This window comes from Acanthaster planci, linkage group LG06 (assembly GCF_054643075.1).
Source record: "Acanthaster planci isolate LZ-2023a linkage group LG06, COTS_SCS, whole genome shotgun sequence".
Lineage (NCBI taxonomy): Eukaryota > Metazoa > Echinodermata > Asteroidea > Valvatida > Acanthasteridae > Acanthaster > Acanthaster planci.
Window position 1 is genome coordinate 2,030,594 of NC_141782.1, and position 15,486 is coordinate 2,046,079.

Sequence of the window (15,486 nt, forward strand, 5' to 3'; positions counted from 1 at the left end):
GTTTTCGAGAACATAGGCTTTATATGCAGAGGCCTGGCTGAAATATTCAAAAGTCAATGAAGGTTAACTGTCAGCTTTAGAGTAGTGCCCAAAGAGTCCTTCATGCAGGTATAAACGGCCATTAAATGAAATGGTGAATTTTTGAAGAATTTTGAAAACGGAAAATCTTGAAAATGAGCCGGCATCTTGTCTTGCTCAAGAAAAATCCACCTGGCAGCAAAGTGGTTAAGAGCATTAAAGTCCCAGCTTTGGGTGTTTGAGTGAAAAGCGATTGTGACATACACGTACATGTACCTGTGCACAGTTCTTATGTGCGTAAGCAGAACTCACAGAATTAGACCACTCGTGTATTTAATGAAAAAAGAAACATAAACAGCCTAAGTTTGTTGTTTCCAAGTCTTTGTCGAAATGCAAACAGCACAATACAGTCAGTGTGAGCGCTTGCAGAACACACTGGGTTCACTCTGTTTAAGCTCACATTTTTGTCCAACGACCTGGTTATTATGCCTTTCTTTTCTTGCGCTACATTTTTTTTCTGCACACATGAAGCCAATGTATTGACTAGGAGCCTGCTACCAGTACATGACATAAAAATAGACACCAAGAACCAAACTTTCAAATTCCCTTGGGCTGTCAGAAGTCGACATCGCCTCTTCTTTTTACCCACAACAAAGCTGCAACATTTTGTGCAGCTCCTTCTTGCAGTCCCCTCTGAATTGTTTGTTTGCGAGTCCGTAAATCAGTGGGTTCACTGCGTTGTTAATGAAGTATGTGGTTGGTATGAGCTCCTCCAGGAGAGACTTCAGGTTTTGGTCTTTAGTGTCACGGAACACGGTTAAGCTCACGGCTATGCTTGTCCAAGATGGCAGCCACAGAAGCACAAACACGACACTGGTTATAAAGAGCATTCGTGTTGTCTTCTTGTGCAGTACTGCTCTACTTCTTGACCTCCGAGTAAATCTTGCCGATTGCTGCCCGATTGGTGGGTTGGTTTGGGTCAGATTTGTGTCGAGTGGTCTCACTGCCGAGTTGCCTGCAGAATCTCCAATGCTCTGCCCTCCTGTTAACACCGTTGTCATTAAACGAGGTGGGTCTTTGGGATCCTTAGGGAATAAGGAACTTGCAGGTGGAGCAAGTTGCTGACCGGCTGCTATCATTGTGGTCACTCCACTCCGGCCGCTGTTCAGCTTCTTTCTGTCTGTCCCAAAAGTGCCTCCGTCTTGTCTGGAATGGGTGCTGACTTTAACATGTTGTCGAATTCTGAAGTAAACCTTACCGTAGCAAACCACAATCATCAACAGGGCTGTGACAAATCCTGCCACTGCAGTGGTCCATTCCAGTGGGGCAGATATCTCACAGCTAAGAACATTGCACACCATGTTTGAGGCTTCTGAAGCCACCGACAGCACTGCTACGAATGCAGTTGCCATCTTAGCCCTGCGACAGCTGATCCAGCGCTTGTGCGGACGGCACACACAGTCATAACGGTCGAGTGCAATGACGGCTGTGATCCCAACAGACATTCCAGTCCACGTATTGGCCACACTGTGAACAAAAACCCACTTGTCTGGAAGCTGTTTGTCGGCGAGAGTGAAAGTAGTCTCGGTGATGAAGAACGTCTGACTCAGGCACACCATCAAATCAGCAAAGGCCAGCCCCATGATCAGGATGTGGGTACTGGTTTTGTGTCTCTTTACCCAGTATACACGTAGAATCAGACCATTACCCAGGCTTCCCAATGCAAAGATTGCAGAGCAGAGAATGATTTCCGCTACCTGGCATGGATATATGTTTAACCTGCCTACCTGCCCATCAACAGTAGATGATGCATTGTAAGCAAAGCCAGGAGGAGTTGAATTCGCCATAGTTTTTGTCAGTTTCCTCAGTTCGGAAGCAGTGCTGGGTGGTGGGATTGTATGGCAATCCCCTCGAAGTGATCCACGAAGCCAGTGCCACAACTAAACAGAAACACTGTTGCAAAGGATATTTGGTGTCGGCTCTCATTCCAAATCAGACTTTCTTCAGATACGAGAAAATTTGAAATGAATGTTGGACAGTGCATGTTAACTGACTGGTTCACACAAGTTTGATATCACCGTGGCTATCGTTATTCGCAAAGTAATCAACTGACGCACCTGTTGCTCTTGCTACTGTACTTGGGGCTGTTGTAGCATGTAACACATTAGCCTATCAGCAGTCATAAAACTACATAATTATTGCTGATTGTGCTAAAGTCGTGAAATTGAAACACACGTGTGAACCGAAGACCGCCGTCTCACCTGTTAGCTTTCCCCCAGTGCGTACATGTAAATGTCGTTCAATCCAGTGTTCCTTGCCCCTTCTTGCCCTCCACTCATGAATCCTATGAGTCCTTTGACTCATGGAGTCAAATACAATCAGCGGGAACCATTTGAAGCACTCTTGATTTGGAGAGATGAAGCAAGCCCAACAGGATACCATCTGCATCTACAGCAACCTGCTTAGAAAAAGAGGACTCTGTCGCATGTGCTTGGGTGATCCACGACACCGTCTATGTACTTGCTTGTTAATAAGTGGACTAAGTCCTCTGGACTGGATAAATCTTTCCAGTGGGGGTACTGGTAGAGTGAATCAGTTGTGAAGAGACAACATGAACAAGTTACTCTCTGCTTTGGTTGGCACACAACTTGGTTGAGAGCAAGTTTATCTGCATGTAGATTGTAAATGCTACAATTTCTGGTAACTTGTTGCCTTGGGATGTTTTATTTTGCCACTTTGTATTAATCTGCTCCTGTTTGTTTGGGTTTGGGTTATTAATTAATGAATTAATGATAAATAAAGTTGATATTCAAAACATTAAAAAAGTCACATGTAGATTGAGATAGAACTTGGAGCAGATGACAACATATTCCAGGAAGAAGAGTGAGAAGCATTTTTCTCGTGCCAGTCTTTTCAGTTCCGTTCAAAATTGTTTCACTCCACTGCTGTTTTTAAAAACTTCAACCTGTTGTTTTCTCCGTGCAGCTTCTCCATAGGCCAATATGATCATTAGCCCTAACAGTCCTGAATCCTCCAATTTAAATATGATTTTGCATACACCCTAGGGAGTTAGGGTTAGACATATGTACATAATTGAAAGGGGTTATTGTAAATGGGTTCTGAATAACTTCAGGTGTTTTATGGCTGGCACAAGAATCTTCCTCCCATTCTTTGGCGTTTACATCTGGGAGAGGAGGGAGTCAGATTTGAGGCTCATTTTGTCATGCCATTCCTCATAATGTTAAATGCTCTTCAGTAGCTGAGGAATGTGACTAAACCTTGCAAGAAAAATGTTGACCGTAGAAGAATTGTGAGTTGTGGAAAGATGTACGTGTATATGTATGGTGTATGATAACTTGCTTTGAACAGCCCACAGTCATGGAATACCAATTACAGATCGTACTTGGGCAAAAATTTTCTTTCTCTTGAGAAGATAAGTACTCGAGGTCGAATGCCCAAAAAAGATAGCGCCGGTATGTTGACAATGATGGGATGGCCCTCTCCATAAGGTCTTGGCACAAGCTGTGTCAATCTGGAATGAGAAATTGAAAATAAGAAAGCCGCTGGAATAAACTTCAGATGTGCTAAACTGGGCCTTGAATAGATTCAGAAATAAAAGCCGCCAGGCTGTGACTGATTCCAAAAGCCACACCGAACATTGACCTAAATACATGTACGTAGCTTCGTCTTTGATTCATGGACATTTTCCATCATAACACTTTTTGCTGGATTAAGCATTTTTATTACACATTGAATGGTTTTCAAATAAGTAAAGCTTTTTTGCCACAAATGTGCGGTCCACCTGACAAAATCAAAATGGCGGCCTCCATGAAAAAAAGTGTGCAATGACTCTGAAATTCTTAGCTTATGTGTACCGGCAACTTCGTCAAACTCAGATTCATCGTGTTCACTGGAAAATATAGATGACTTTGCTGACAGGTCAATTGAAGAAAACAAGTCTTCGGAATCAGATTTTGAAAATAAATAGTGAAAACAGCAGGGACACGGAAGTTACAACTAGTTCCGATGAAGTGAGTGATGCAGATCAGCAACAGCCACCTCCAAAAAAGGCCTAGACATGTAGCGGTACGTGGCAGGAGTCTTGGTACCGGACGGAATCAAAATGCCAAAGATGTTGTGCAGTGGCAGAAAAAAGGATCATGTGCCAAATAATATCCCTTTTACTGGAAATCCTGGTTAGAAAATCCCAAGCTTTGACCACAGTACATCACCTCTGGATATTCCCTCCAAGTTCGTAACCCCTGATCTGATAGGGAATATTGCACAGGAAACAAACCAATATGCTGACGCCCGGGCCCCTCATCTCCCCGTGCTTCCCCCCCAAAAATCACATAATTTGCAATAGAAGCCGGTAATACCAGATGAAATTCAAGCATTACTGGCATTGATAATTTTGATGGGCATTAGTATGCAAGTCTGAAATCGACTTGTACTGAACAACTGTCCAAAAATTAGAAACCTTTTACAGCAACTGATGCCCGCAGTCTTCAGGAATAGTTTTGAACATGGACATTGAGTATAACAAGACAGCTATAAAGGTTACTCTTTAACTGTAACATTTTATTCATTTCGAAAGCTTTTTATTGAACAAAATTGTCATAAATTAAAAAAACTAATGCCAGCAGTTGCACTTTGCTCTTTGATTTAAAAAATATCCAGCGTGGGGTATATTTTGGTGAAAATTAATCCCGCACCGAACTGGTTAATGTGCACCTCAACTTGGCACCCGTACAGATAGCCATTTTGAAGCATCATTGTACTGACATTTCACCCAGTTTTTGTGATGATTAGGAAACATCAAATCTTGATATCGTCTTATCTGTGGACTTCACAGGAGTCTATGTAGTGATGCTCACCAAGTGAACTTGAGTTGAAAATGTCAAAGGCAGGATTATTATCATTATTTCTGATTTGTTAAAAACACAATGCATTTGTAGCCCAAAGGCTAAATTGCTACATTGTTTACAGTTTAAAAAGAACACCCAACTGGACACCATCACACACAATTATAATAAAATGAATAACAAACAAGAACAAGTACATGTAATAAAATGCTAATAAACAAAAGCATGATTTAAAACTGTTAGTGGTCGTATACATCCCTTATACACAGTTAATAATTCATCAAGAGATACTGTAAGTAGTGGAATTTTAAAAGCAATTTAAGCATATGAACCATTTTTGTCCTGTTTTTGATACTAGGAAGTTCATGGAACCAGTAGTGGAGGCAGAGTTGTAATGACTGGAGTCAATGACTTGACTCGAGTCACAATTTTGGCCATTTGTCCTGTTTTTGATACTAGGAAGTTCATGGAACCAGTAGTGGAGGCAGAGTTGTCATGACTGGAGTCAGCAACTCGACTCGAGTCACAATTTTGGCGACTCGACTTGAGTCCCAACAGGTAAAGGACTCGACTCGAATCTCTCATTGGAGTACAATCTTATAAGGCTCGAGTCTCAGAAAGGTTTAAAAGCAAAATTTTAGTTAGCTAGATACCTGTCACCCTAATTTACTTATGTCTGAATGAAAAGAAAAATACTAAAAAATGATTTGTGTTTTATTGTATTTTGTTCAAAAATTTGTGACTCAAATTAACTGGAGCTCAGCACTTGACTTGACTCGACTACACAAAGTGACTTTACTAAACTTCTTGACCTAATGACTTGACTCTACTCGAGTCACAATGTTAAAATGACTTGACTTGAGTCATCAAATTTAGTGACCGGTTACAACACTGAGTGGAGGTGAGTTTTCCGGGTACATCAAAATAACAAAGAGTGCCATGTTTCAAAGGTGACTCAATAATTGTTCACATTCTAATTAGGCTCACAAGTTTAGTTCGTTTTGTAGGTTTGTTCAATATCCACAAAAGACTGTGGTGATGTGCTTCATAAATAACACTCTTACTATACATCTTTGCATTGTCATTGCAAGGTACATGTAAATGACATTTGCTAGCGGATGTTAAGTCGGGGAATTGCTTGGCGGTTTGGTCCAAAGTCAGATGTCATAGCGATGTCCGATGTTGCAAAGACATTTTTCTAACTAACCAATTCTAACTTGATGAAATTACACCTGTCAATTTATGCTTCCATCGCCATTCACAGCACATACATGTAGTTTGTGTTACATGCTCTTGTACTTTAATATACATGTGCTGTACATGTACATGGACAAACCATGAAGATGTTGAACGTACACGTACTTTAAGTATGACCATTAATCAATTGTGAAACTACATGTACACATGTACATGTCTACAAGTACAAGGTGTCCGGACAGAAATTAGGAAACAAAGGTTTTGGCATGGATTCCTTAGGAATGAATTAACTTTTTCCAAAAGGTGTGTACTTTATTTGAAAGCTTAGTTTGTTCCTCTTTGATGCAAGAAAGATTATTCTAGGGTCACACAGAACCGATCAGGGACAATTCGAATTGGTGATATCAAAATTGGCTTTGTATCTAGAAGTGGTCAGCCATGTACATGTACCGGTATATGTACTCACAAAAACAGTAGTACTGGGTACATTACATTTGTTTACTGATCAACAGAGACATATATTTGATAATCTGTTGAGTTCCCTTTTACAGTCTTTCCTGAATTGTCTGTTTGCGACACCATAAATCAGAGGATTGACGGCATTATTCACAAAATAAGTCATTAGCAGCAAGTTACTCAGAATGTAGGAGAGATTCTCATCCTCAAAAGTTCTGTTGTAAGTGATCGCTATGGATATCCAACTTGGCATCCACATGATTAGGAACACCACACTGGTGGCAAACAGCATCCTTGTCGTCCTCCGCTGAAGTATGGTGTTTGTGAGCAGCCTGTGATTGGTACCCGCACCTTGCGTCGAACACTCACCCGAGACGGTCTTGCACATTGTTGGCAATGGATCAGGTTTCAATGGAGAACATGCAGATGGCATCCTGCATGCTGGAGTATCCAGCGAGCCCATGCCAGTCCAGGTCAGATTTGTCTGTGGTCTTCGCACTACCTCCGTCATGCCAAACTGACTGGAAGCGGTTGCATTTGTGTGCGGACTACAGGCCGCCCATCGGGCTAAATGGGCACTTCCAACACGAGTGTGATGGCGGATCATCATGTAAACCTTGCTGTAGCAGACACAGATCACCAACAGTGCCGTTATGAAGCCTGTAGCCTGGATGACGAAGGTAGCTACATTTGTCACCTTGCAAGACCAGACGGCACAAACAATATTTGGAGCCTCAGCTGCGGCAGAAGGGAGCACCACAAAGAGGATGGCGATCTTGGCCCGGCGACAGCTGAACCAGCGTTTTTGCAGACGGCACACGCAGTCATAGCGATCAACTGCAATGAACGCTGTGATTCCAACTGACACTCCTACCCAGGTGTTGCTCAGAGCTGTCAAGAGGTGCCATTTTTCCGAGACATAGTCGCCAGCAAGAATCAAGGCAGTTTCGGCTGTAAAGCCAATCAGTGACATGCTGGCCATTAGGTCTGCAATTGCCAGACCCATTATCAAGATGTGGGTGCTTGTCTTGCGTGTCTTCATCAAGTACACTCGAAGAACCAGTGTGTTCCCCGTTAGGCCAAATAGAGTGACAACGACCATGAATACGATGCCCAACACCAAGTACACCGTAGCTGGTTTTGTGTCATCTCTGTTCCCTGATGATGAGTTTAAACCTGCCGCAGTTACGTTTTCAAACATGTTTAATTTTGCACTCACTACTTCAGTGATGATTGCTGAGTGAAAGAAAAGTGGACCGCTCTAGCTCTGAGGCAGTGGAGGACACATGCAAGTGAAAAAAACCAGCTAGTTGTAGAAGGCTTCTTAAAATTGAGAGACCGATGGTGTCATCGAGGAATCACTTGTGTTGGAAGGCAGATATAACTTTAGCGTCCTGTCTGTAATTTGGGACATCCAACACAGTCATTAAGATAATGGAGATGTTTAGTAATCGGCCGTGTTTGGACTCTTTGGTGCCTTGAGCTTGGTGTTAGACAAGCAAGCAAAGTGTGATGGTCCTAGCTTTTATACAGATATTAGCATTGCGTGGTCCACACTGACAATCTGAGTGTTGCACAGGAGGGTTCATTTGTTCACTGAAGAGTTGAGTGAGTGGCTGGCTGCTCAAGGAAGATATCACTCTTGCCTCACTGATAAGGTACCGATATATACGTTGTACATGTACCTGTCACGGCCCTAAGACAAGTGACAAATGCTGTCCACTCTCCCACTAAAGTGGGCTTGGTGATAAATAGGCCGTCGATGGGCACTCTAATGACCTATTCTTTATATTCTGGTCATCCTTTTGTCGTCTAAATACACAGAACTATGCACCAGTTTGTTTTCTGTACACTTGAGAAACAAAAGCAGGTAATAGGTCCACTTTCATCAGAAAGCTTTCTGTTTTTGAAAACAAAGTGAATTCCATACAGACTGACATCAAACCTTAACTAATCCAAACCTTTTAGACCCTTCATGCACAGCGAATTCATAACTGTGATACGGTCAAGTACAGATCTATCTTTTTCCATCTCACGTCAGGTCTATCCTGAAGTGGGGTACAGACAGTACATGTGCGCATTTTTGCGTTGTCTCGCAGATAACACCGCAGCACGCCATCATTCTGTTTGTCTTAGGCCCCGTACACTTGAAGCTTAAAGTGCATTAGAAATATTGACAGGAGGCTCACCATGGTAACCGGGGAATGGCATCCTTAAGGATCTTGTTTTCATACTCCTGCTTGCACTGCAATCACTTTTTGTCTGCGCCATGCCCTGTATAACCTCCCGGCTTCTCCGGGAACTCACTCCCGTCATGCAAGACTTGGATGATGTCTTCAACTCCCGAAAAAAAATTGCCCTTCCAATGTTCAGGCTCTGACTATTATAGCCCTGCTGTTACATGGATACACCCTAAAATTTTTGTTCATGCGTCTCTGACATCAAGGGTGTTGTTACATTTACAAATCATTTTCATAGGATTTTTAAAATGGAAATAAGTTAGTGGGGAAGGGGTTAGGGGCTGTGTATGCTTTTCAAAAATACAACAGAAAGTGATAACGCCGAGTACACAAATCCTCATTTGTTCTCTTTTCAGTTCCTATTCTCTTAGACAAAGGGATGGGGGGGGTCTTAATATGACAGATAGTATGTTACTGAAAATAAATGAATTAAGATCGATGACTCTTAATCATTTACACCAGGGGTTTCCTGTTTTGTAACACTGATGCTCATTAAATATACATGTACAGTATGTGTTAGCAATAAGCCTTTTGCGAGTTACATATAGATTTGAATAAAATCTGGTATACTCAGTTGTCTGATTGCACACAAACATAACAATTTGAATTCCCCAGACTAAAGACACTGTTGCTGTACATGTACTTTGCGATTCGGGGCAAACTTTTGCATAGCAACTACCGTCTCTAAAATGGTCTGGTTCCTTTGTGCCCTTCTTATCCACTGAAGATGTTGTATTGGTGCAAGGTGTCTCTTATGTAACTAAGCGAAAGCTTGCCCCCAATCACGAGGCATAGCAACAGTGTCTTTAGTATGGAGAATTCAAATTGTTATGTTCACTTGAAGTTAAAGAACTGCGTACCACATATTCAACTTTAACTCACAAAAGGCTCTGTGATGTCTACTTGTCCCCATGTTTGAGTAATTCCCATAGTCTGTGGAGGTTGATGATGGAGCTGTCAAGTGTTGTGGGCCATGGCTGGGCATTGTAGCAAATGTTACTCTTTGACGCTGCCTGCCAGCTTCACAATAGCGATGGTGCAGTAAAAAAAAGTGGCACAAACCTTGAACTAATGATCGTTAAGTGTCAGCAAGGACTATGGTTGTGCTCTCTTTTTGTTTCAAAAAAGTTTGCTGTTTTCAGCTGCAACTAATACCGTGCCTGGGACAAATTTATCCTGGAATAATTCTGTTAATTCTGTTAAGGACCAATGGCCACGGCCGACGACCATTACACCAACGGCAACAGGACATGGATGCGAGAAAGACAGACAAGTTCTAATTTCTTTTCTTTTAGAGTGACCTACGAGCCGCTGGTGGTAGCCTTCTCATCTCTCCCGTCGGCCGACAAGAAGGCCTTAAAGTCCTTGACCCGTAAACTGGGAGGTCACGTGGTGCCCGAGTGGAGTAAAGAATGCACGCACCTGGTCATGACGCAGCTTACAGTCACCATTAAAGTACGATAGCATTCTGATAATTATATTTAGTTGATCTATGCTCCACACTTCCAAAATGAATGTGTACAGGTCATTGACCTTGTTTTCCTCAAGTTTGCCCCCCGATATTTCTAGTTACCATCATTATCGCCGTCAGTCTTTCTGTTGGTTTTCAACATGTCACAATTAGTGATATTTATGAAATGACATGCTGAAGAGGAAAAACAACACGAAACCAAAACTAATAAAATATAATAGATTAAGAAGAAATGCTCTTAGTGATTAGTTTTCATTGAACTAGAAAGGTACCATGATTAGCCAGTTGTAAAACCTGAATCCTTCCGGAACTAGAAAAATTACTCATTTTTTTCTTCACTGTGACAAAAGACAAGCGAAAGTTGCAGGATTTTGTAATGCTGGAGAGCAACCTGTATTTTGTAGGTGATTGGTGCCCTGGTTACGTGTCGGCCTGTTGTCACTCCGGAATATTTACGCAGGATGGAGGAAGCAGCATCCAACCACACACAGATGCCTGATCCCACTGAGTGAGATTAGCTTCATTTGTGGCATGAAGGCTGGCTCACACTCGGCCTGAAATTGAACAGGAATGCAGATCTGTTGTCACGAAGCAATCACAGTGAAATTTGTTTCAGTTGCAAAGTATTCAACTTTGCCATATTACCGAGCAGAAACTTGACTTGACATGACAACGTTGCACGTGTGTTTACTTTCACGTTGAGTGTGAACTGGCTTTCACATCTATAGCGACATTCTGTTCGCAGCGGTAAAGAAAAAAGGCTCATTCATGTCGTAAAGGCATCATTACAGAGACAAGACGTTAAGAAGTAAAAACCGAGCATAAAAGTCGAAAAAATATTTTAATACAAACTGGAAATAAAAAGAGACTAAATCTGAGTAAAGGGTAGTTGAAAAAGCAATCATGATATGAGATTCAGATACATTTGAAAATCATCGATGCATTCTTGTGCATATTACTGAACAAAGAGACATACTGTATATCGGTGCTTTTAAGTATCTGGTATATCACTGCTCAAATACATGTGTACATGTAAATTGCCCTGAGGTATTTCCTTGGGATTGATACAGTGGAAGGTGAGATTTACTGGCTATAGTTAGTGGATCTGCTTTGCCTTGCAAAAGAGAGAGAAGAAAAAGGGGAAAAAGCCACTTTGTGATCAAGTTGAATCTTTATCTTTTAGTTTCCAGCCAGTCGTAGCTGAGACAGCCATCAAGGAAGATGATGTGTGTTTTCAGGCGAACCCGGACCGTAGGACACTCTTCCAAGGAAAGACAGCTATATTCCTGGCTCAGAAACAGGTACAGGTGTCAAGAAAATTTCACTCTACGAAGTATATGTTGTAGTTACTCAAACGTCGGACCCGTAAAAGCAAAACAAAGAATGCCCCCAAATGATCCCAATGACAACGAAATCATGCTTGTCAGTTTCTGCTTCTCTAAATTGATCACTTTCTTTAGTCGACCCTCTATCCGCGGTATTGTGCCCAATTGAACAGACTGCTTGAAGGAGTTTGAGAGATGGCTTGTCGCTTGTTGGTTTTCCCTTGTAGTTCAAGCAGCTGGGTCACACAGTGAGACTGGCAGGAGGCAAGGTACTTCTCATTGAGGAAGGAGTGACCAAGAAGGAGGAGCGTCTTCTGGTAGACGCCAATACCATCGTCATGTATGCTGACCCTCAGGACCAGAGCCAGGTCATGACCCAGGCTGGCCAGGAATGGGTCACCCAGGTCATGAACCTTTTGAAAAGGTCAGGGGTCATAGTTGGTCAACTTATTTAGTTATTAACCCTTTAGTTTGTTGATTTCCAACATCTGCTGTTATTGTCCCTGTTGTTTCAACTTTGTTCCTATTCTGTATTTTAGTGACTTGACAATCTTGTCGTCATGAGAAAGGGTATTCCAAGTGATAAGATAATTAGTGCTTGCTTCCAAAGCATAAAGCTCTCGTGGTTAGACTGAGTAGAAAAAAATAAATTGGCTTGTTGTTTCTTCCCACCCGCCTCTTACTGAAATTAACCCTAACCCTCCTCGATCCTTCACCTGTTGGAGGACTGAGGACTGTTAGACACTTTAATTAACCCTAACCCTCCTCAATCCTTCACCTGTTGGAGGACTGAGGACTGTTAGATACTTTAATTAACCCTAACCCTCCTCAATCCTTCACCTGTTGGAGGACTGAGGAGGGTTAGGGTTAATCGTATCATATATTGCGTGTTTGTTTCTAACTTAATATTTAACTGTTTATGCACATTGTAAACCTTTGCAGTCAGAGAAGTGATTGCTTTTTGAAACACAAAATGCCGGTGTGTCCACCAGCTTGAAATGTCTGCCATCGTGAAAATGATGAAACAAATGAGAAGAAATATGGCCTCCCCCCTTTTGTCAAAAGTCCTGAATTGGAATTTTGTAATGGCCTTGTAATCACTTCAAAAAACCATTAAATGCCACTATTTTTCTCTATTTCGGGTTTTTAACCAGGAATGGTCTCCGCCCCATCCCCCAGTCAGAGTTTGGCCTGGCTGTCCTGTACGCATCCACCGATGTCCACTGTAACCCTCGAGTGGCTCAAGGTACGTGCACCCCCCATCTTGATTAAGTACCCTTTCAGTGTAGTGACAAAGGAAGAGATTGTAGTGACCAATCAATCGTCACTGCTAGATTGAAATTGAAATTTGATATCGTTGTTCAGGATTCCTGTTATACGGTAGCATGTGGCAGATAGTCAATATTACAGTTGGATCCTTGTCTGACTCCAACAAATAGCAGAATAGATGAGGTGGCATAGTGGGAAATCAAACTTTGAACGTGATGCCTGTTTGGCAAATGAGTGGCTTTTAGGTCGAGTTTGAGTGGCCTGTTCTTGACTCGGGTTTCGTGTTCTCACGGTCGAACGGAGGGGACATGACCCAAGGACAATGATCTCAGAACAGGATCACACACCACCTCCTCGTCAGGGTTTTTACACGAACACACAGAAAAACTCGTGAAATTTGATTTTTTAACAGCCGCAAAAAGTATCGAGATGGCTTACAAAGCCGGAGACAATGGAAAATTTTGCAAAATTAACATTAACAATTTTCTGTGCATAAAATGAATATTTTTAAATGGAAAAGACGTTAGCCCAGTTATCCAACATTGAACTCTTGAGGGCACTAGGACACCGTCGTGTTCTATGTTGCTTGCCACAAATAACTAGTGGTGGTAACCGGTTGTATGTTCCCGGCGTTCGAGCGGCCGACCCACGAATAACAAATTGAGCGGTTCGTGAACATACAAGAACAAGCCGCCCGAACTCAGCCTTAGTGATTATGAGAGTGAATCTGAGGTGTGAAGAAGGTGTGAAGGAGATGCCCGAGTATTCACTGGACTTTTGTCAGAGTCCTTTTGCGAATATATGTGTATCTTGCATACCCATGTAGTCTTTGTTTTCCAAACTTGCATTTATTCAATCAACCCTGCTAACACAGCCTTTGTATCTTGGCCGGATTTCTGCTACCTCATTTTACGTTTCAGTTGACCTTGGGGTCCCAGAAAAGAACTCAACTTCAAACTGGAAATATCGCCTCACTAGAACGTTGGGAAACAATGGGGTCCTCCACCGTTGGCTTTTCTCTGTGCTAGCACCTTTTCTGAAATCTCACTCTAGAAAACCAAGGGGTTTTGGTTTCGCCTAAAATTGTGATTGAAGCTTTTGAAATAATTCACGATTGTCTTTGCATCTCTAGCCGGCCTGACCCTCATTCATCCCGTGGCAGCTCCTTCTCTGCCGACTCAAGACGTCTTGGCCTCTCAGACCCAGCCCTCAGAACTCCCCAGATCCCACACGGCCACAAAGAGCAACCTGGGCTCGTCAAGGAGTCCTCTACGGTCCGTGGGCCAGAGGGAGGAACCGGATGAGGCTGGAGACAGATTGGAGCAGACTTCATCCAAGAAAAGGTGAGAAACTTAATTCTACTCCAACTCCCGGGTCATAGCACTCTTTCTCGAGTTGTTACCCGCTCCATTTGAGTTGTGTGTTGCTTACACAGGTTACGAGGTGATGACGATGCTGCCAACTTTGCCTCACCATCCAAAGTCCTCAGGAGGGAATCAAGTAAGCTAAGCAAGACACCATCAACTCCGGTCACTGCCCCTGGTCCAGCAGGAACCAACATTGGCCCTATCCCAGGAACATCCCCAGAGCTGCCTTACATAGGCAAACCAATATTGCGAACAATGGAGGAAAAGTCTGCTAACTTTAAGGATGTGTTAAAGACCGACATCAAAGACGAAAAAGAGAGTAGAAAATCATCGCCCGTCGCCAAGAAACGAGAAACTGTTGCCACTACCTTTCAGAATAGGTTAAGTAGAAGCTCTGTCAAGCCTGAGAAAGAAGAAAGAGCAGCTGCCGTCGAAGATTCTTTGTACCAGGGGCCTTCCGTTAAAGATGACTTCTTCTCGCCTTCAGAAAGGATCAGTGAGACTAGATCACGAATCAAGAGGGAGAATGACTCGAAAGAAAACCCCCACAAACCAACGGAGGACATCATCGAGTCGGTGGTCGCTGAGACCGAAGACGATGTCATCCCTCCATCAGGAGTCGAAGGAAGAGGCAAGAGGTTGGGCAGGGGAATGCAGGATTCAGTTGTCGTGGAAACAGATGAGGTCAGGGAAGAAGAGGAGAGAGGGATGGAGCGAGGGATGTGGAAGAAAAAGGCTAAGAAGAGCAGACCGATTGAAGAGGTAAAACGAATCAGTGCATATAACGTGTAATCACTGCTTAATGCCTGCTACTGTTGTAGATAGATCATTGATACCTGAGTTTACCAAAGCTGTTCCCTGAGACAGCTGTATTAACCACTTCCTGCTGGGGGAGCCCGGTTTCAGACACGTAGGCTTTATACTCGAAACCGGGGAGCCCGAAACCGGACAAAAGAGCTAGGCCTTATAACAAAAGACCGTACTCGGAACAAAAGACCGTGCTGCTGGGAATTGCTAACGTTTTTGCAGTTGTCAGTAGAGGAGGAAATCCGTCATTGCATTGAAAGACTATTCCACTGTTGGTGGCATTCAAATAGGGCATCAATAGATGTTGTCTGTTAGATTAGAGTAGCCACCAGACAGTCATTTGTGTGGGTGTAAATGTCCAGTAAATGAAGTTATGATTTTCATTAGGTGTTCAAAATGCATATGGTGGTTATTGTAGGCCTACCAAGAAAAAACTCATGTTCATTAGAATTTATACAGCATAACCAAGCT

The 15,486-nt window shown here is 42.7% G+C and overlaps 1 protein-coding gene across 1 annotated transcript in view; it reads left to right on the forward strand.

Annotated features, from left to right (window-relative positions):
- nbn (nibrin) overlaps positions 1-15,486 on the forward strand; it is a 28,139-nt gene that overhangs the window by 6,109 nt on the left and 6,544 nt on the right. The window contains 7 exon segments of the mRNA XM_087138141.1: positions 10,072-10,231; positions 10,652-10,755; positions 11,431-11,548; positions 11,800-11,996; positions 12,727-12,818; positions 13,974-14,184; positions 14,277-14,970. Coding sequence (XP_086994267.1) covers positions 10,072-10,231; positions 10,652-10,755; positions 11,431-11,548; positions 11,800-11,996; positions 12,727-12,818; positions 13,974-14,184; positions 14,277-14,970 — 1,576 coding nt within the window.